The 22023-nt window shown below is 34.1% G+C and overlaps 2 protein-coding genes across 7 annotated transcripts in view; one reads left to right on the forward strand and one right to left on the reverse strand.

Moving 5' to 3' along the window:
* Nucleotides 1-14810, reverse strand: CLEC2B (C-type lectin domain family 2 member B). 3 transcript variants are annotated; one of them, XM_010990786.3, is made up of 6 exons: nt 14594-14810; nt 9966-10055; nt 7043-7197; nt 4050-4153; nt 2898-3030; nt 1-1721 (listed from the first exon to the last, which is right to left on the reverse strand). In XM_010990786.3, exons 1-5 carry the CDS (start codon nt 14667-14669, stop codon nt 2922-2924), a joined length of 534 nt encoding a protein of 177 aa, XP_010989088.1. In that variant the 5' UTR covers nt 14670-14810; the 3' UTR covers nt 1-1721; nt 2898-2921. The 3 variants fall into 3 exon arrangements, with proteins under 3 accessions (XP_010989088.1, XP_010989089.1, XP_064335105.1); XM_010990787.3 differs by having other exon boundaries at nt 1-1216; nt 14594-14802; XM_064479035.1 differs by having other exon boundaries at nt 1-3030; nt 14594-14801.
* KLRF2 (killer cell lectin like receptor F2) overlaps nt 12147-22023 on the forward strand; it is a 21718-nt gene continuing 11841 nt past the window's right edge. Inside the window, exons 1-4 of one of the 4 annotated variants that reach the window (XM_064479033.1) lie at nt 12148-12604; nt 14030-14101; nt 17409-17510; nt 20704-20802. In XM_064479033.1, the coding sequence (XP_064335103.1) occupies nt 17447-17510; nt 20704-20802 (163 nt within the window). In that variant the 5' untranslated portion in view covers nt 12148-12604; nt 14030-14101; nt 17409-17446. Of the gene's footprint in view, nt 12605-14029; nt 14102-17408; nt 17511-20703; nt 20803-22023 lie in introns of all 4 variants that reach the window. The other 3 variants (XM_064479034.1, XM_031444123.2, XM_010990789.3) reach the window with 3 other exon arrangements.

The following is a 22023-nucleotide window of genomic DNA, read 5'->3' on the forward strand; positions in this document are numbered from 1 at the left end:
TGATTTAGAACAACAGAGGTTTATTGTCTCACAGTTTTGAAGACTAGAAGCCCAAGGTCAATGCGTCTGTTGGGTCATGCTTTGGCAGACGGTCCTAGAGGAGAAGACTTTCTTGTCCTTTCTTGTCTCTTGTAGCACCTGGCAAAGGCTGGCGGCAATCCTTAGCGTTCCTCGGCGCGTAGACACACCACTTCAGTCACACAGCTGTCCTTTCCCCATTTTGTCTTCATAGTGTTCCCTTTGTTAGTGTCTGTCACTGAATCCAAATTTCTTCTCATAGCAACACTAGTCATAAAGAGATTAAGGCTCATCGAAATGATTTTATCTTAACTATTAAGTTTAGCGCGGTGGTTTATATTTCCAAGTTAGGTCACAGTCTGAAGCCCTGGGGTAAGGATTTCAACATATCCTTCCAGGCTCATAATTTAATCCAGAAGACAGAAGAAAGGAAACTTTATTACACCTATGTATGCCTGAAAGTTTACAAAAATCACTTCTATCGCGTGGAATAGACTGTATACTTTTTCATATCATACATGTGTAAGTGTTAAAACTAAATAAAATTGTAATTGACCCTTAACTGCAAAGACCCTGTGTAATTACTGACTGCTGGGTATTGGTTTTGTAAAATTGTATTTTAAAGATATGAAGATATTACTCTAGACTTTCTACTGTAATATTTTATTTAATTTCACATTCAGAGTTACAATTTTGAAATTAATTCTTATGAATGTTAAAATACAGAAATCAGAATGTGTATGTATGTATATATATATTTGACAGATCCTGGGCAAACATTTTTTGCAGGGTCTTTGTTTAAACAAACACTTTGATTAAAGTGCATTGCAGATTTCATGAAACCATGAGAAGTGTTATTATTTATCAATCAATAACGATTCAGAATAATGGAAAGAGGGGAGTGATTCTATATTTGCTTATTGTCCAGTGAGGGTACGTGCAGGTTGTTTGTAGCCCACACACCCTTTCTTCCTTCAGAGGCAGAGACCATCTCTGCCTCCTTTATTGCCAAATGTGTCTTTCCTAATTCCATTTCTCACACCATGAGAAAATTAGAAATCTGTTTTTTAATTGAAGCAACATGAATCTTTTTGAGTTTGCAGCTCCCCAGCACCATTATTTGATGCTAGTTACATCAATACAACATGATATACAAGAATATTCTTTTCCAGCGACTCTCTCAAAAGTTGCTAGTGTTCTTCACCAAAGATCACAGATGCAAATGTAATAAAAAAAAATACACAGAAAAATGTGAATCATACTTAATTGTCTAGACACGTTAAATTTACCATTCACAGTTTTATCTATTTATTTATTTTTAACATTTTTTATTGATTTATAATAATTTTACAATGTTGTGTCAAATTCCAGTGTAGAGCACAATTTTTCAGTTATACACGAACATATATATATTCATTGTCACATTTTTTTCTCTGTGAGCTACCATAAGATCTTGTATATATTTCCCTGTGCTATACAGTATAATCTTGTTTATCTATTCTACAATTTTTAAATTCCAGTCTATCCCTCCCCACCTCCCACCCCCTTGGCAACCACAAGTTTGTATTCTATGTCTATGAGTCTATTTCTGTTTTGTATTTATGCTTTGTTGTTTGTTTGTTTGTTTATTTGTTTGTTTGTTTAGATTGCAGTCAGCCATAAAAACCAACAACATAATGCCATTTGCAGCAACATGGATGCTCCTGGAGAAAGCCAGAAACAGAAAGAAAAATACCATATGAGATCGCTCTTATCATTCACAATTTTATAGCGTAACTGGAAAGCAACACATCTTCCGACCGTGTCTTCACCGAATTATTTAAAACATAATCCCTGCTTTCCTTGGGAAAGTTTTACAAAGGCGGTAAAGGCTCTAAATGTCTAAGTAACTGGACAATAGAAATGGGTAATCACACTCATGATTTTAAAAGTAAGAACATTAAAAAACAAAGATCAGAATTAATCTATCTAGATTAAGTGTGACATCACATCATGACCAAGTTGAATTTTATCTAGGAATGCAAAGTAGTTCTTTAACAATAGAAAGTTATGTCATTTACTACATTAAAAGATTAAGGAAGACGAAATAGGTGCTGGAAGGAAAAGCACATTTAATAAAATGGACAATCTCCTCCTACAAAAAAAAATTCTCTTAGAAAATAGCAGAAAAGAAATGCCTTAACTTTAAAAAGAAAAGATATAAAAAACTAGACACAACACTACTAATGTTGAGATATTAGAAGCATTTTCTTTAAAATGTGGAACGAGTCTAGAATATTTACCATGAATATTGTCCTGGCAGTCCTATCCATTTTAATTAGACTAGAAATAAGTAGTTGTTATATAAGGCAGGAAAAAAATAAAAATGACTATTACTAAATGCTGTGTTTTATAATATTTAAATGAATCCATAAATCATTCAAAATTAAGAATTTTCAAAATGTATGTTGAACAGGACAAGAATGCCCAAAACAGTTGCATTTCTATATAGAAATATAATAAAATTACATTGTTGCAACAGCCAAAACATTAGACATGTATAGCAGGGACACATATGATAAATAATATGTAGTAACTGTTTAGAAAACCTGTAAATTAGAAGACAAAAATCAATGCAAGACATACAAATAAATAAGAAAATAATATATAAACACAACAGTACCCAAACTGACCTATAGAGACTGTGAAATTACCAGACCCTTCTAAAATTGATATAGAAAAGAAAAGATTCGGGCCATTTGAAAAGTAAAAACATAATAAGGAAATTGCTTTAAGAATCATCGAGATATATTATTAGGCTATAATAGTAAAGCAAAGAAATGTTGAAAATTGTTCAAAGAGAAAGGAAAAAAGGATGCAGATATTTAAAACCATCTTACTCATAGTTTTCAGTCCATTCTTATTCAGTCCATTTTCTTCTGGCAAATCCATTTCCTCTCTGTGTAACATCTAGCTGTTGCAAGACCATTTTCATTAAGGTAATTACATACTTCATTTCTTGTCGCAAGATCCCTACAATAAAAAATTAAACATTATGTACTAGGGAGTCCTGTGATTTCTCCCTTTGTCAATGCCATATTTTAAAAAAATATTATCTGTCCAGAGTTCTGAAAAAATACGCTGTGACACAGTCTTCTCTTGCTAGGGTTAATGTCTGTACCAAACTGGACCCTAAGAGTCTCCCTTCCAAGAATTTATATTTGTTAAACTTACATAAAGTTACATGTAACAAGTGGAGCCACCAGTTTTATAAACCAGTGGTTCTTAACCCCTGGGTGATCTTGCCTTCCATCCACCCCTGCGAGGGACACTTGGAAATACCTGGAGGCATTTTTGGCTGTCATGAGTGGAGTGCGGCAGGGGTAATTGCTACTATCCAGTGGGTAGAGGCCCAGAGATGCTGTTCACATCCTGTGATGCACAAGAAAGTGCTCCCTCAACACAGCAAAGAATTATTCAGTCCAGAATGTCAGCTGTGCTGCTACTGAGAAATTCTAATATAAACTAAGTGGCTAAGTGGCCGGCAGTCACCATTTGGGGTAGTTATACTGGGGTCATGTGTGCCGTGAACTCAGTTCTTCAGATCCAATTTCCATACTGTAAAATGGAAGGTTTGAAGTCCAGGATAAACTGTACTATCAGTGCAAATAAAAGCAGGTTAAAATAAACAAATGTAATCTGAATTGTAAGAGATGTCAGCAAACAGGCAGCATAAAGCTTGCAGAATAGATATAAGATTGGAGAAAATAGGTTAAAATGAAGCAAAAGCTTAATTTTTTTTTAACTGGGTATATGAATCTCAGGTCTTTATTTTCAAAATAACCAACTAAGAGATCTTTCCCCTTATGTCTTGTTTTCCAGCCTCTCTGGGTGACTCTTGGAACGGATCTCAATCCATGATACAGCTTCCCTCGTCCATTTTTCCTACATGCACACTGATCGTGGCCGCTAGAGAAATGGAGCTGAAGGACAGGTTCTGGAGGCGGTTACATTACATAAGTTTAAATAGTCCCAGAAAGAAAGAAACTCACCAATTCTTAAATACAGTTCCATCAATCGACTGTCCTGTTTGAATTTCCTTCTTAACTTGCCCAATCCAGTGATCCCAACTGCACTTGAAGCGCATAAGAAACTCCTTTAGAGACAAAATAAATTTCATAATTTTACTGGTCAGTTTTCACTGCAACTTATCATGTCCCTCTCGCTTTGCAGGTTGTGAAGAGTAAGGTGACAGAGGTTCACTTCCTGGCTTTACCACAAAATAGGTCTGCGACCTTGAAAAAGCATTTTACCCTCTGAGCCTCAGTTTTCTCATATGTGAACAAAAAGGCCATGAGATCACTTTTCTTGATACTTTTGATTCCAAATTGGTAAATATTCAAGTTGAAAATCTATTCCTCCAGGATTTTTAAACTGTAAACTCCTGGAAAGCTAGAATTTTCAACTGAGTTCTTGCACAGCCTTCCTAATCATCAGATATTTTGAATAATGTTTTTTCACTTCCCAGGAAATACTAGTATATTGAGTTTAATGTAATATTTTACTTTAATTTCTCCCAAACTCTCACAGGCACGCATGCACACACACACACACACACACACACACACACACACACGGGCACATGCTCACACACATGCACACATGCCTTATCCAGTTCCTTTAGAATCTAATTCTCAAAAATTCTTTTTTTTTTTTTTTTTTTGCTAAACTTTTAGATTTCTAAAGATACCAGTCAGGGAAAATTTATTTTTTTCCTGACATTTCTCCTTTTCTCCTTACTCATTCAATGTTGAAACTTTTTGCTACCTTAGACCCCTCCTTTTTTTTCACCATTAAATTATATTATACACAGAAAGTTATTCAGTCTGTTCTGCCACTAAATAGCTGGGAAACCATAAGCTTGACCTTGTATCATTCCACGTTTCAATTTTATGATAAATATAAAGGAATTACGACAGATCACAACACTATGGTCCATTCCTAACTGATAATAGTAACACTGGGTAAACTTTGGCATTTTAATATACCATCTTCTATAGCATTTCATGAAGTTATTTTAAAAAATTCAATTCACTGGGAGTAAACTGTGGGTTTACAAAGGAACAGGTTAATAAAACAGTGTCCCTGGCTTCACAGGGTTTCAATTATAGTGAGGAAATTTATGTAAACGTAGAGTTAGAAAGTATTCTACTAGATGAGAAGATTGTGAGTAAAATAAACACAAAGGGAAATTTTAGTTTACAGTAAGAATCATCTGAGTTTTTCTGGGAGACCTTCCCATAGCATGTGCTGTCAGAGATGGATCTGGAAGGGAAGAGCAGAAGATTCCATGATTAACACAGACATCCAGGGAGAAAAGGAAAATTCATCCTCTAGTTGTAGCGGGGAGATTGTTTTAAGGCAGAAAAAAAAAATGTAAGAAAGGATAAATGCATTGGAAACCAATAGGATATATGTTACCAGATAATTGGGAAAACTGGATGAGGTTCAGTAGTTGTGATCTTGGTGACAAGGAAATGGGAGGTGTATTTCCTAGAGCATGTCCTGTGAAAAATATTGCTTATTATTTGCTCAGTAAAGGGTAAACCATGTCGCTGTTTCTTAAAAAGGCAACATAATTCTGAATCAGTGCAAATAAAATGGGAAAAATTTCGTGAAACAAGTGGCATCTCATTGTAACTAAAATTAATATTTTGCTATTTAAGTAAACATATATAATATTTTATTAAACTATTTAAAATAAAGTGTCCTTTAAAATTCCTCTATACATTACTTTTATCCGTCTGTCAACAAATAACATATGAGGTAAAGACCTCATTCTGTTTGTCACTCATTTTTTCATCTCACTGCCAATTTAGCTTTTTTTCTCCCCAAGAGGAAGTGTGAAAGTTTAAGGATTTCTCAGAATGTTCATTTCAAGACTCTAGTAAAATTCAACAGTGAAACTATTGACAACAGAAGCTGTTTCTATTAAATTAAGCCTACATTTTACTTATATGCTGTGTCTGCTCTATACCTAGTTTTTCACATTTTATTCAGATTTCCATGTCTTTTGTTGCTGCTGTAAAGTTTCTTTACAGTGATCTAAAAATTGCCCCAACCTAGTTCATATCTATTTTAAGTCTGAACCAACTTTCAGGTAGCTTGCATAAATATACTTTGTTCACCATAAAAGTAATACACAATTCTCTTTTAACAGTGCTGACCACTATGTTGTGCTGCTTTATGTTTAAACACATCTTAATTGCACATTATTCACATACAAATATTTTAACTAAGCTAATTATGTCTTATATTGACCTTTGACTTTTAAAGAGACTAAACAAAAGTAAAACATAAGCTTGCCACATAAGTCACCCAGGGAAAGAACAGATTTCACAAGCGCAGTGGTACAGAGTCTCACAGTCTCCTATGAAAGTTCTTGGGGATGCTCCTGACTTATAAAATTTCTCTATGTAAATCAATATTTATTCAGCGAAGATCCATTAAGCTTTTATTTTGTGCCTGCCTTTATGCTACAGCAATGGATACAATTTCAAATAAAATATGGTGTCTGCACTCTGGAAACTTCAGCCTCGGGGGAAACTTACAGGGACACATCTATTGCCTTGCTGGTAGTGGGATGGGGAGGCTGCCGCAGGACCCCAGAGACAGCAAAGCAAGACTGCGAAGTCAGAGGAAGCTTCCTCAAGGGGAGTGAAATGGAGAATTTCATTCTTCCTGAGGCAATTTTCTCTTTGTGATTTTAAAAAGTTTCCAAGTATTATCAAGCTCTTCTCTTTACATCCCTTAAAACACAAAAGTTAGCTCTCAGGTCCACTACTTGATGTAAGTCTCATATTATCCAAACAAAACATCACTGGGCTTTTCGATTGTATCTCCCATGGCATATTCTGAACACCTTCAACATTCTGCCTATATAGACAGGCATGTTTGGAAAGTTTTAAAAATCATAATGACATTTGAATATTTCCGGTGTCTCTACTCAATATAATTCATAAGGAATGCATTTTAAATTACTTACCATCTTTTCTGCAGTGTCGATCTCAGCTAGGTCAGCATGTTGAGAGGTACAGTTGTATCTACTAGAATTCCAATCTTTCTCTTCTTTAGAAAAATAGTAGCATTTATCATTGGAACCAATCCAATTATCCGGGCAATAGTGCCTAGCACCTTGAGCTATTTTAACCGGAAATAAGACAAATACATATTTTAAGGACCAGATGAAGTAATGCGTCATTGTGTTTTGAGATCATTGAAGAAAGACAAGATTGTGATATACAAGATTATGATCATGGTCAGAATTATATAACTATGTCACATAACAAGCTAAAAAACAAACTCCTGCTAAGTTAAATGATAGCAGTGCAGAATTTGACAGGGAACCCACATCCCTTTCAACTTCAAACTCAGTGATACATAGGCCGTCCCAGAGCAAACTGATTTCTCTCGTGTGAAGTCACTTTTGCCGATTCTGGGTAAATGAAATACAATGAAATCCTAGCGTTATCTGACTGTAATAAAAATACTAATTTATATTAGACTGCTATAAATCTGGGATATGTGTTTTAGTCTCTAAGAAAGCAATGAAAATAATGAAACGGTATATAACTAATAAGACACATATTAGATTTCCTGTTGCTGGTGAGGATGTGGAACAACAGGAACACTCATTCGTAGATGGTGGGGATGCAAAATTGTACAGGCACTTTGGAATACAGTCCTGTGGTTTCTTACAAAACTAAACACACTCTTATCATATAATCCAGCAATTGCACTCCTCAGTATTTACCCAAAAGAGTTGAAACCTTATGTCCACACTAAAACCTGCACATGGATGTTACAGTCTTATTCTCAATTGCTGAAACTTGGAAGCAACCAAGATGCCCTTCAATGAGGGTAATTGTATAAATAAACTGTGGTATATCCAGACTGTAGAATATTATTCAGGGCAAAAAAGAAATAAAAAGACACAGAGGATCTTTGAATGCATATTACTAAGTGAAAAAAGCTAATCTGTAAAAGCCACATACTGTAAGATTCCAACTATATGACGCTCTGGAAAAGGTAAAGTTATAGAGACAATAAAAATATCTGTGGTTGTCAGGGGATGGGATAGGGGGCAGACAATTAGGTAAAGCAGAGAGGATTTTTAAGACAATGAAGATACTCTGTATGATACCATAAGGATGGGTACAGGTTTATAAATTTTTCCAGACTCAGTGTAAGTACAACACCAGGAGTAACTGTAAACTCTGGATTTTCAATAAATTATTCCAGATTAAAAGACTAGCTGAATTAAATATATGTGTATATATATACACATCTGTATAAATCTTAATTTCTATATTTTAACATTCATTAACAATCAATTTCAAAATTGTACCTCTGAATGTGAAATTAAATAAAATATTATAGTAGAAAGTCTAGAGTAATATCTTCATATCTTTAGAATACAGTAAATTTCTTAAACAGGATGCAAAATGTCGTAACAATAGAGAGAAAAGAAAAAAGAAAAATATACAATTTTAAAATTACAAAACTCTGTTCATTGAAAGACATCATACAGAAGTCTAATTTTCACGATGGAAGGAGATATTTAAGACGGTATGTAACGGATAAAAACACAGAAGGTTTTTATCTAGCATATGCAAGAACTCTTATGAATCAAACAACAACAACAAAAAAGAGAGCTAGCTTAATAAAAATGTGGGGAAGGTATTTGAACATGTCCATCACAAAAAGTTATGGTTAAATGAGCTATAAATATGAAAAGGAGCTTAACACTATTACTGGTCATCAAGAAAATGTCGAAGTCACAATCTGGTACCAACACACTCACTCAGTCATCAGAATGTCTAAAATGGGTAAAACTAACAAAAAGTGCTGACATGTATGCTGAGCAGCTGACCTTTGCATACATTTTTGGTTGGATTATCTACTATCTATGGTATTGTCTACAGAAACTGACTCTGCATTCTCTATGCCTCAATAATCCTTCTCATAAATATAACCCAAATGATATCCACTATTCACTAAAAGACTAAAAATATAAGGATGTTCAAGGCAGCACATTTAGCAGTAGTCAAAATGTGGCACAATCCAAATGTCCATCAAGAGTAGAATCATTAACAAATTAATATACAGCATGGAATACTCCACAGCAAGCGTCTGCAAACAACAACCTGAAGCCAAATTCGGAGCTAAAAATGTTCTTACATGTTAAAATAATCAAAATAATAAAAAATAATTTAAAAATAATCAAAAGAGGAATTATATGTTGTCACACAAGAAAATTATGCAATGTTCAAATTTTCATGTTCAAGTCTATTGAAACACAGCCATGCTCAGTTGATTATGTATATTCTGTGGCTTTTTTTTTTTTTTTTTTGCACTACAAATACAGAGTTGAGTAATTGCAACAGAGATCATTTGGTTAGCAAAGCCTAAATTATTTACTATCTGGCCCTTCACATAAAAAATTTTCCAACCTTCTCATACAGTGACTCAATGAACTTTTGCTGTATGTTACAACATAGATGAATCACTCAAGCATAATGTGGAATAAAAGAAGAAAGAGGCAAAGGATATATAAAAACTGCATGATTTTATTCACATAAAAAAATTTAAGTGGACAAAACTAACCTTTGGCAATAGAAGTCAAGATGGTGGTTATCACTGGTATGGAGATAGTGTATGGAAGGTGAGATCATCAGGGTGAATAATTTTGTCATAATCATTTTTACATCTCTCCATGCCTTATGTAGGTCATGTAATTAATTCATAATAATTCATCCATGGATACACATTAAATGTATCATGGATAATGGGAAGGGAGTGAGAATATTGAGAAAAGGTTTATGACTGAAACAGAAAGAAAAAGGATCATACAATAGCCCTGAAAAAGGAAAATATAAGTGAAGAAATAAAGGATGTAATGTACTCACCTTGGAGAACAGTTAAAACAATATTAGCAACTAAAGATATTGCTAATATAAAAGCACAGGCACCGTACTTCTTACATGTGTCCTTAATAACTGAAAAAAAAATAGATTAAGAAACAGGTAAAAGAAAGACTAAATTTGCATTCATAACCATATCTAACAAACCTTTTTAGGCAATTTTTTTCTGATATTTCACAAGCAGATGATAGAAAACATACTTCATTGTCATATGGAAAAGAAACCCGGTTTTTCCTTTTGGCTGAAATTTCTCAGAACATCGTTATAGCCAATCCAGATGTTATTACGGATTTTACTACCATAGTCCAAGCAATCAAATCTATATGACTCTTTAGGGTAGAATTTTCTTGGGCCTGGAGTCACCTTCCAGGCCTCCAGTCTCCCTCCCCTGTGGTGGAATATCAGTACATTCTAACCTCCCTTGAATATTTCTAAGAAAATCTACTTTATAATTAACGAAAAGTTTATTTTAAAGGATAGACAGCATGGTATATTGGAAAGGTCACAGAATAAACAATTAAAAGATTTAGGAGTGAGATTTTTGCCACAAATGAGCAAAGGGAACTTGGACAAGTCACCTTTTTTTTTTTTTTTAACTGGTTCTATATTCTTTCATCTGCAAATTCAATAGAACAGAATAAATGATGAGGAATTGTTTTTCTTTTATTAGTGTCCATTTAGGAAAAAAATATAGTACCTAAGTTTTTTGAAATGAAACATTTTTATTATTTCATATGATTATAAAGTATTTATCCTTATTGTAAAATTTCGTGAAATGTAAAAAATTATAGAAGCTATTTTAAGACAGACTATAAATATATTGAGAACATTTATTCTTTCTGTCTTTTTCACCTAGTAAAGAACTAGTTGGTCTTTTTGCTGAACAATTTTTTTTTCCTTAGTGGATGTATAAAAGAAATTAACTTAAAATAAATCTAAATTTATGCTATTTGGAGACATTAACACCCTTCCATCCATATATCTCTTTAATCCATTTTTACACATATAACCTCCCTGCCAAATACACATAATTTTAAATGAATACAATCATCATGTGCCCATTGTTTTATATTATAATGTTTTCAGCTAACAATTTGTTGTTCTCATCTGTGGCAAATTGTTAAAAATGGCCCCCAAAGAATCATGCCTCTCTGTGTCCACCCCACCTTTGACATAGGATCTTGCTACTCCTCCCACCAAGAGGTCTACTGTGTTTCCCAACACTTGAGTATGAACTGGTCTTGTGCCTAGCGTTGACCAATAGAATGTGGTGGAAATGACACTCTGGGACTTTAAAATCCAGACTTTAAGAGACTGAGCATTAAATAACACTTTTTTTTAATTAAAGGATATATATGTGCTACATTTTCAGATCTGGTTTATAACAGAAATTGAATAAAAGAAAGCTTTAAATGCCATATGATATCTCTCATATGTGGAATCTAAAAAAAAAGAAAAGAAAAAAGGAGGACACTGATGACCTCATCTACAAAGCAGAAACAGACTCGCAGATGTAGTAAACAATCTTTTGGCTGCAGTGGGGTAGGAAGTGGGAAGGGATAAATTTGGGAGTTTGAGATTTGCAAATGATAACCACTATATATAAAAATGGAAAAAAATCACATTTCTTCTGTATAGCACAGGGAAATATATTTCAATATCTTTTAATAACCTTTAATGAAAAAATATGAAAATGAATATATGTATATCTATATGCATGACTGGGACATTATGCTGTACACCAGAAATTGACACATTGTAACTGACTATACTTCAATTTGATAAAAAAAAAAGAAAGCTTTTGTTATTATTTTTTTCTTGTGTCATTTCAAAGCTTTTGTTACTGTTATTTCTTGTGTTAGCTCCCCCATCTCTCCATATTTCAATTACTGTGTGTGAGGGAGGTGAAGATTCTTTATTACCATATTTAGCAGAGATTTTTTAAAATACATTTTCCTATTCATTGTTTCACATAAGTCTTCAGGCTGTTTTGACATCCTTTCCTCCAGAATGATTGCTGAAATCAGCTACACTTTCATTTTATAAAAACCAAAGAAAAACCTAGCTTATTAAAGGGCCGATTCTGAGACTCACAGAGGCGTTAAGTAAGAGGAAATATCTCTACGTCACAAAAAGGGAGAAGGGAGGGCTCATCCTGACAACACAAGAAACGATCATTTTCACGTACAGTTAATAACAAGAGTCCTTTCTATCACCAGGCTGGCAAGATAGTAGATCATTTGACCGAGATGCTAGATCCTGCATGCAGATAAACCAGCCTCAACAAAGACGCAGGTACCATGAATGTAGCAAACAAACAGCATGGCTTTCGTTGTAAGTTTAGCACAGAAGTAGCTGAACTAGAGCCAAAGGGGTTATTCATGTTGCGGCATATATCCTCTCGTAAGTAATCCCTGAAAAGTGATGACTAAGCACCTGCTTGGTGCTTTGGTGTCTCACAAAACCTGGGAAATAACCCCGGAGGTAACTCTCCAGCCTCATTACCATCCAACGACCAAGATGTAAACAGCCTGTCCGCTCCGTGAGATGGTGACTTGGAGTGACATTTAGTTTGACGTAAGGCACTGAAGAACTGGAAAAGTACTGCGCTTCTGAATATGCAGGTACATATTTAAACCTGCTGTGTGTTTATTCTCTATTTAATCTGTCTACTTCCTGAGCTCTAAAATCTAGTTTTCTGCACTCAGTATAAATAGCTTTCACTCTATAAGTTCTTTCTTTCTATTCTTTTACTCAATCCTCAATACTTGTACAGTGCACAAATTATCCAAAAAACAAAAACCCCAGAAAATGTTGATCTCCCAGAATGAATTTAGTATTAAACATGAATTTCAAAGAAGTTGTTCAGCCCTCATAATGTATTCAACTAAGGAACATAAAAAAAAAACAGATAACATCTCAGGGAAGGTCAAGCAAAAATTTGTTTAATTAGCAATGAAATGAAAATAGTTTACATCTGTCTCTGTTGTAATCTAAATAGATAAAGATTCCAATTATTTTCCACACAGAGAAGCTTCACTGACAACTAATTTCTCTCAATTTCTGACTCTGATCTTCTCAAAGGAGAAATAAAAGATCCAGACTGAACAACGAATTTAAAACCGGATAGAATCCCCTTTTTTTCCTAGCTCACAGCTACAGAAAAAAAAATCATAAAAGACCAATATGCAGAAAGAATAAAAGAAAATAAAATATTTTTAAAATACAAAAAAATTAAAAATGAATTATATCACACAATAAGCTACTACTATTTCAATGGTGTTTGTAATTTTGAATTATATATCTATATATAATATAGACAATAGTATACATACTATATAATATTAAGTAACTCATATATGTATGTGTTATATAATTTATATGTACAATGTGTAAATTCATACGATTGGTTGATATGTAAGGCAGAAATTAATACTGGTTTATGAGTGGCTAAAACGCATTCTTAAAACTTTTGGTTTAGGGGAGAGGGTATAGTTCAGTGGTAGAGTGTGTGCTTAGCATGCATGAGGCCCTGGGTTCAATTCTTTGTACCTCCATTAAAAAAATAATAAATAATAAATAATAATAATAATAATAATAATAATAAAAAACCCTAACCCCCCAAAAAACTTTCAGTTTAGATATTTTCACATTATCGTCTAATATTTGATCCTGTTGTCCCCAACTCTCTTTGATCTAACCTTAGACAGAATTATTAAACTGTCAAGAAACGAGGAATAAAGTATTTATGCATTCTAATACGAGCTGCAACAATAGTTTTGACTGCTGCATACCCTGGTAGGTCAAAATGAAATGAAATAGCAAGTGTTTAAAACTCACCATAGCCCCCAAACCATACATTGTTGTATTGAACGCATTTTAGCTTCATTCTCTCCCTGCCTCACCCTATTTTGAATATAAGGAACCCTGTTGAAATACCTTTAAAAGATTATCCTGTTAGATTTAGAATTTGGATCTTACCTACTCTGAACTTGCTATTTAATACCTCCAACATTACCAAATTATTTTCTAAGGTTTTTTTTTTTTAGTACATTTTAAGATTGCCGGAGACTCCTGAAGAACCTCAGGGTATCAGCAGTTGTTTTAGACGAGCAGGAGAGGTAGATAATCGTTCTGCTGTTAAGTATTATTAATCTACTATTAATCATTCTCCTAGTAAGTGTAGTTTATCTTGATTCCATTCATGGCCCATAAACGATCTTTTAAAATATTATGAACATTTGCTAACTATTTCAGATCATGCATGCATTCTAGGCATTGAATGACTCCGTGGTTCATATTTAACATCTCCAGTACAGGTCTTATTGAATACTTAAGTGAAACTAAATCTCGAACAGATTTACATCACAGATAATCTTCCTCTATTATAGATAAAGTGAATCTGAATTATAAGGACCAAACAGTCCATTTCAAATCTGAATTTTATTATAATTTTTATTTATGGTGAAGTTAACTGAAAAAGGCATCCCCCCCCCCCACCTTGGTAGAAGAAATCACAAAACCTAATTGGTGTCTCCAAAAGTTTTGTTTAACATCATGCTTCATGATTTCCATAAATAACCTTCATTCTGAACAACTGAAAATGTTCTTACCTTCCTTCTTTTTCTCAGTTTCCGCCTTCTTTGCATCTTTGGCAGCTAACTGGTTGCTTAACGCTTTACTTGCCATTTCTCTTCAAAGTTTTAACGTTAGTGTGAAAAACGTTGTTTTTGCAACACAGCTCCAAACTAGAGTTACACGACTTTGAAGTAAAAGACTATTGTAAAGAGATTTTTCAAAAGGAAAGTAGCCATGTGACGAAGACTGAGTCACACTTGCTTCCTGTGAAATAAAAACAAAACAAAACATTTACTGGAAAAGAGAAATGTTCACTAACAACTGAAGAACAAAAAACTGATACAGTCTTACTGTTTCAAGGATCCTCATCTGATCCTAGAACAAAAAATACATTCAAGTGGCTATTTTTTTTTAATGTTCCCAAGAGTGAAACATAACAAATGTCCTCCCAGAACCACAAGAGATAAGAATACTAATTAATTACAAAGCATGCTTTAGGATGTTAAGGTTTAATTACCAAGTGTTAAGAAAGACCATCGCAAAGGTGATGCATTAAAGAAAAAACTACACTTTAAAGTGGCTACTGAAACCAGAATAAAAAGCATTTTCTCTCTATCTTAAACACAAACATGTGCACCAGTGTGGGCATGCACACGGACATACACATGGACACACACACGGACACACACACACGGAAGGAAAAAAAAAGAGAGAAAAAGGGACAGAAAGTTAAAAAGTACTCAGAATGTTATCATCAATATTTAGGATAATAATGTTATTATGCTAGTGTCATCAGGCCACTATTTCCTTTTCAAATCTGTCTTCATCAGAATTTTCAATCCTTGGTATCCATGGGGAATTCCAAAATCCTGGGGTGCTCAAGTTCATTACAGTTCACTGTCTGGCCCCTGGTACCCTGGGTTCCCCATCCATGGATTCCATCCACAGCTGGTTGACACCACGGGGCAGAACCTGCGGACATGCGGGTGGGGCGAATGTACTTACACTAAGAGGAAAACTGAAGAGAAGCAGCTGGTGTCACACAGGCTGCCTCAGAATTAACACTACATTTGTTCTGACCGGGACACTGAAAGGAAAAGGAAATGAGAACAGAGAGGAAAGTGGGTAGTGAAAGAGAGATGAATTTGCATGAAGGAAAAAGGCAATCAGATAGGATGGAGGAGTATCAGAGGAGTGTGGTGTCCCAAAACTGAAGAGAAGATTATTTCAAGAAGGGAATTTTAAGAGAAAAAAGTGTGATGATTACGTGTTTCCTGTAAGACAAGGAATGAAACATAGCACTGCGGTTAGCATTTGGAAGCAGTGGATGATTTCAAAGAGTTATTTTTCACTAAAATATCACCAATGGTTAGTGTGGTCTAAGGAGCCCGGAGAATAAAGTTTTCTTACATTATAATAGGGGCTCGGAAATAAGCGTGACATCACCTGCCTAGTTTGTACAGAGAAAAGCAGGAGGGTAAATCCACAGATCACCTGAGCTTAGACTAGACAAGAGGATTTCAAAATAGAAACTATTATTTTGGCTGCTATTAACCAAAAGGTTTTAATTTCAACTTCTTTTAAACATGATACCCCCAATGTATCATATTTATAATCATAACACATTAATTGAGCATACATCAAGTATATTTAAAACACTGTTTACTAAGAGCTGTTTTTCAAACTTTGGTGTGGTACAGAGCACCTGTATGCATGTTATTTGGTGGCGTTTATTGGGCTTTATAACTAATATTGTATTAGTCAGGTTTCCCCAGAGGAACAGAACCAATAGGATAGCTGATAGATAGATAGATAGATAGGTTTTTTTTTTTTTTTTCCAAGGAATTGGCTCAGGCAATTTTGTAGGCTGGCAAGTTAAAAATCTGCAAGGTGTCCTAGCAGGTTAGATATACTGGATGGCTGATATTTAATTCTGAGTCCAAATGCCATCTGCTGTAGAACCAGACAATGTTATAGATGAAGTCAGAAGGCACAGTGGACAACAAGAAAATTCTCTCTTGGTTGAGAGAGACCAGTCTTTTTGTTCTATTCAGGCCTTCAACTGATTAGATGAGGCCCACCCACATTATGGGGGGCAATCTGCTTTCCTCAAAGTCCACTGATTCAAATGTTAATCTCATCCAAAACCATCTTTGTAGAAACACTCAGAATCATGTTTGACCAAGTTTCTGGGCACCTCGTGGCCCAGCCAAGTTGACACATAAAGTTAACCACCACACTTACTGAAGGAAAATCTGCCAAGAATTTTTCTGAAAAAACACTTTTGAAAAGTTATTGTTTTCAAAATAATTGTTATTGCCACTAATTTGAGACTTACTGACCTGTTTCTTTTCCTGTTTTGCTTTATCTAAACCTTTTTATCTAGACTCTGCTTGCCAGATATATCCCCAAATAGCAAAATGGTTATTTAAATTTTTTTAAAATCAAAAATGTTTATTCATATCTAACCAGACACTGGTTTTATTTGTTTGTTTAATGGTTATTTGATTTATCTCATTTTTTTCCTTACTAGAATAGAAGAAACATGAAGGTAAGAAGTATGTTTATCTTGTTCACTATTATGTTCCTAATAAACTGTGCACAAGTATGTGCACAGTAAATAATTGTTGAAAAGAGTCAAATAAAACAGTCACCTTTACCTTGCAACAAACAGAACTTTAGCCAGAAAATTGCATGTCTTTTTATTTTCATTCACCAACATATCCTGTGTGGTTTCAGATAACCACGTCCAAGTAAATTTTGACTATTTTTGGACTTCCTATCAGTTTTTGGTACACTACACCTAGGAGAAATATCCAAGGCTGAGGCTACTCTCCATTTTATTTTCAGTATTTTCTAGATATCATCACAAGAACACATTTGAGGAAATGGAGAATGAAGATGGCTATATGATGCTGAAGAATCACTTCAAATCCAGAAAAAGATCTAAAGGTAGGAATACTGCTCCTCTGCACTCAGACTCCAGTTTAAAACTGCATTATTCTCCTAAGAGAATAACTATCTTTGAAATCTTTAAAGTGTTAAAGTTAACCGTGTTCTGGGATTTAAAAGCTGCTCATAAGTTGTCTAAGATCAATTGTTGAGGCTCATGTAAGCATCAGCAATAAAAACTCTATTTTTGCAGCCACAAGAGCCAGAGAAATGGTAATAGGATGATTTATAATCCCCTCAAAGTAGTAGCATATGAATAAGAGTGTAACTTTCAACTGAAAGGTCGAAAATAGTATTTTTTATATAAATTACTTCTCCTATGAAACATAAGAAGGAGAAGCGACTACTAGGTTATGTTATCTACATACATGTTATCTACATATCTACAAGGTATCTATTTCACTCAGAAGGTAAAGAACTAGGGCTGATGGGGGAAGTAACAAGGGTGCTATGGTGTTTTACAGCTTAAAAATCATATTTATATATATATACACACACACACACACACATACGTATTGTATTTTTTAATCTTCACAAAAGATACATGAGGTTGGCACAACAGTCCACTGAGAACGAGAGAAGGGCAAAATAAAAGAAAGCATTTATCTCTGTCATTTGAGGCTGCTGTATCTGCGACAAGGTTGTTTTTAGTTTTGGGTTTTTATTTCAGATCTATAGACAAGTTTAATAAACAATACTGGTGTCTAAATTCAGCCTGTCCAAAATAAATTTTTTAAATAATTCTGTTGAAACAGCCAAGATCTCAGCCGGGATGACATGGGTCAAAAATTTAGACTCGCTGGTCACTACCGCAGCTCTGCCACATACACGCTTGAGGGACATTCTCACATACTATCTCAGTTTCCATCTTGCAAATTCAAAAAACATTGTTTTTCAGAAACATGGTATTTTCTCATCATTTGAAGGCTCAGGGTCCCTTTTGTGGTTTCAATGCCAGGAACCAACACTTCCTTTTTATCATTAGTAACTTATCTTTGCCGTAACGAAAACTAAGACCATTGGAATCAAATTGACTGAACTGGACCCTGAACTAGGTGCATGGCTTTTGGCAATTATTTTTTCTCCTCTTAAACTCAATACTTTTATTTATAATACAGCAAATCTATAGTGTGATTGTTTTTAATGTGGACATTAAATTATTAACTATTTGCTCTTGAATGTATAAACCATCTTATAACAGAAAGGGAGTGAAGACACGAAATCTGAGTATAAATACACAGAATACCAAGTAACGTCCATTTGAATTATGAGTGAAAGATGAGTAAGACTGGCAGCATAAATTAAGCCTACAATTCAACAAAAATTGCATACCCTGAGCACGTCTGTGTTTGATATCAATTGGTTTCTAAGCTTCCTTACTATTGATGAGTAAGAGAAACCTGAGCACTTGTTTGGCTCACACTGTAAAGATGTAAATTTACACCTATTGCTTAAGATGGATATAATTAATCTTGCTGCTAAATCCAGAAAGGAAATCTTCCTATCATAAATCAGATGTGAGTAACATAATTAGTGCTCTTGAGTAGTGATAATAACGGGATTCAAAGGGCAATGTCTTAATACTGAACCACGCGGGCCAACAGCAACTGGCTAGAATGGACCAGGGCAGTGCAGTCCAGGTACCTGGCTTGATACGTTTTATAACTGCGGCCTGTGCAAGAGAATATTGATTTTTAATTTATAGCTATAATATTATTTGGCCAAGAGTTTAAAATTTCCCTCTCCGGCAGAGATAGAACCAGTTAATTGCAGAGCCATGCGCCTGGGATTTCCATCCTTTCGTAAAATTGCAAAAATGTGTTTTGAGGATTTGGGGCTAAGTAGAGGTCTTTCTACTTCTGTTTGAGCAGAAGAAATATCCACAGGCAAGAGGGAAAAATAGAAACTTATTCTGGATTTATTCTGTAATGCAGACAACACTGCAACACATTTAAGAAGTTTTACTGCCTACAGCACATCCTATTAGTGTGTACTATAGACATTATCAGTGATACCAAGTCCATAAAAATTAATTGAAGTGAAACATCCACCTGTTACCCAATTTGAGAAATGGCATTTTAAAACTATGACTTAGAAGAAAAAAATTTGTGAAATGTACAACCAAGGTAATGGAATTAAGCGTTTCTCCATTTATAAACTAACTAAAATTGGCAGACAATTATCTGAGTATCAAATTACTTGACTTTGTCAGTGGTGTGGTAAGTGGTCTGGCCAGGATGCTTCTAGGTTGTGATACTATCCCTATGCCGTCTGCATATAGAAAGATATTTGCCTTCACCTTTTTTGTGGAAAGAGTGTGTATATCCAACTTATCCAAAAGTGCCGATGTGTGGGCAAAAATAGATAAAATTGAAAGAGGATCATAGCATGCATATCCCTGTTTAATGTAGGTATAGAGTAAACAGAGACATGCGTGTTACTTCTCTATAAAGAGACCTGCCAACTCTGAGCCAAGGGAGTAGATGGCACAGTTCTAGATAAGCATCCTTAATCAGAGGTCCATGCTGTTTAGGTTGATGCTGATTCCTGTCCAAAATACCAAAGCCAGGAAAATACAATATATCATATGTAAAAATGAAATAACACGGCAATATTCCCAGTACAGTGACTGGTACATAATAGAACTTCGATAAATGTTCTTTTTCTTCTTTTATTTGTTACAGTGAGTCGTTAAAATAATACCCATGGCAGTACCTGATATATAATATATATTATATTATTCTGTGTATAGAGTATAAATCATATATTTTATATTTTTATACCCTATTATGTAATAGTTTTAATATACTACTGTACATTGTGTATACTGTATATTAATAAATCATTTTGTCATCAAAACAATCATCAAATAATTAGCAAAGCAAAACAATGACGTTGTAATCCAACACATTCAATAACAGTTGCATCTCTGTTTTTGGACTGTAAATATTTGTTATTTTCAATTAATCATAAATGTTAGTCATAAATTAGATTATAAATTAATATAAAATAAAGATTAAATAAAGAAAAATAAATTAAATAAAGGAAAAAGTTTATAAATAAACAATCAATTCTAACACTATGTCTAAAATGAACATAGGTTGTCTCTGTAATAAAAGTAAAACAGGAAAATGTTCATAAAGTGAATAATCACAGAGTTCTAAAGTTCCTGAAAAAAATCTCACCATTTCAGATGTCCCTCTGTATCTACAATATCACTGTCTTTTGCTAGTATTTGGATGCATTGGGATCCTCATTTTCATCACGGCAGTGATTGGCCTGAACTTTTGGTGTGAGTATGGAATTTTTACTTATTTTTGCACTTTCAGAAAAAAAGTTGATCTTTAATTACTTTTAATATCAAGATAAGCTCCACATTAGAGTCCAATATTGGTAAATTAAACTGACCAGTCCATTGTGTCATATTACAAAATTATTTTCATATAGAAGGAAATATTTTAATATAAAATATAAAAATAACATATATTCCACATCTCTTCTTATGAAGAATCACCAGTAAAAGACTGACTTACCATTTTATAAAAAGTAATGATATATTTGTATAAAAAAAAATATGTGCTCATTGGTATCACTTTGAGAGAAAATAATTTTAAAGTATCTGCATCTTTTATTTTCTGAAGTGGTATTTAATGTGTGTATTCTATAGTTGTTCTTTTTGAAACAACCAGACTAATTAATGGTTTCTATAATTTTCTTTCTCTTGAAACTGTAGTTCCTGAAAATGTAGGGCTCAATCATTCTTTTTGAGAAAGGCACTATTGAGAAGAAACCAGTAAAGTTTAACACATTGAAGAAATACTAGTGGGGCAATATTTTTCCTATTGATATTTTTATTCTAATAATGCTGTGACAATTTTAATATTTGCATTTCAGTTAAGGTTGTGCTTGTACTTTGACTAGTATTTGACCAAATATTTAAAAATATTTTCCGTAGTTTTCAGCTCAGAACAAAGTATTGATCAAAAACATTTGCATATGCTCTCTCCCAGGATTTATATTAGAACAGTAAAAACAGTAACGAAAATAGAATAAACTAACAGAAGCGCAGAATGGAAAGAGAAGAAAATTGTAAAGAAAATGAAAAGAGGATGGGATAATGCTATTGGATAAATCAATGGAGAGAACCACAGTTCAGAGAAAATGTAGCAGATGGCTACATCTAGATGAAAGCTATCCCACAGGGCAAAACCCAGGCAGGACCCCGTTTTCAGAGATAAGAGTCCAGAGAGTAAAGTGAGGTCTAAAGCAAAGCAATTAACAGAAAGATTGTTCAAGGAATGGCCTTTCAGTCTGGTGTCTTGACAACCTTTTACTCCACTCATACAGTGGCTTTTACCACCATACCACGTCCAAAAAATGTTCTTAAAACAATGAGATATATGACTATGTATATAAAACTAGATGCATGCACTGGGGCTCTCCTCTTTTATGGAGTGTTGGTGCGATGGGGTGTGTGTCCCCTTATTTTGGTTCTGGAGTGGGTGAAGGAAGT

Source organism: Camelus dromedarius, chromosome 25 (genome assembly GCF_036321535.1).
Source record: "Camelus dromedarius isolate mCamDro1 chromosome 25, mCamDro1.pat, whole genome shotgun sequence".
Lineage (NCBI taxonomy): Eukaryota > Metazoa > Chordata > Mammalia > Artiodactyla > Camelidae > Camelus > Camelus dromedarius.

Coding starts and splice junctions, on each gene's coding strand:
- CLEC2B (XM_010990786.3), bottom strand. CDS start 14,669: ATGGCAAGTAAAGCGTTAAGCAACCAGTTAGCTGCCAAAGATGCAAAG. Junction 4,154..7,042: donor TCGACACTGCAGAAAAGATG/GTAAGTAATTTA, acceptor TTGTCTCTAAAG/GAGTTTCTTATGCGCTTCAA. Junction 3,031..4,049: donor GGAACTGTATTTAAGAATTG/GTGAGTTTCTTT, acceptor TTTTTATTGTAG/GGATCTTGCGACAAGAAATG.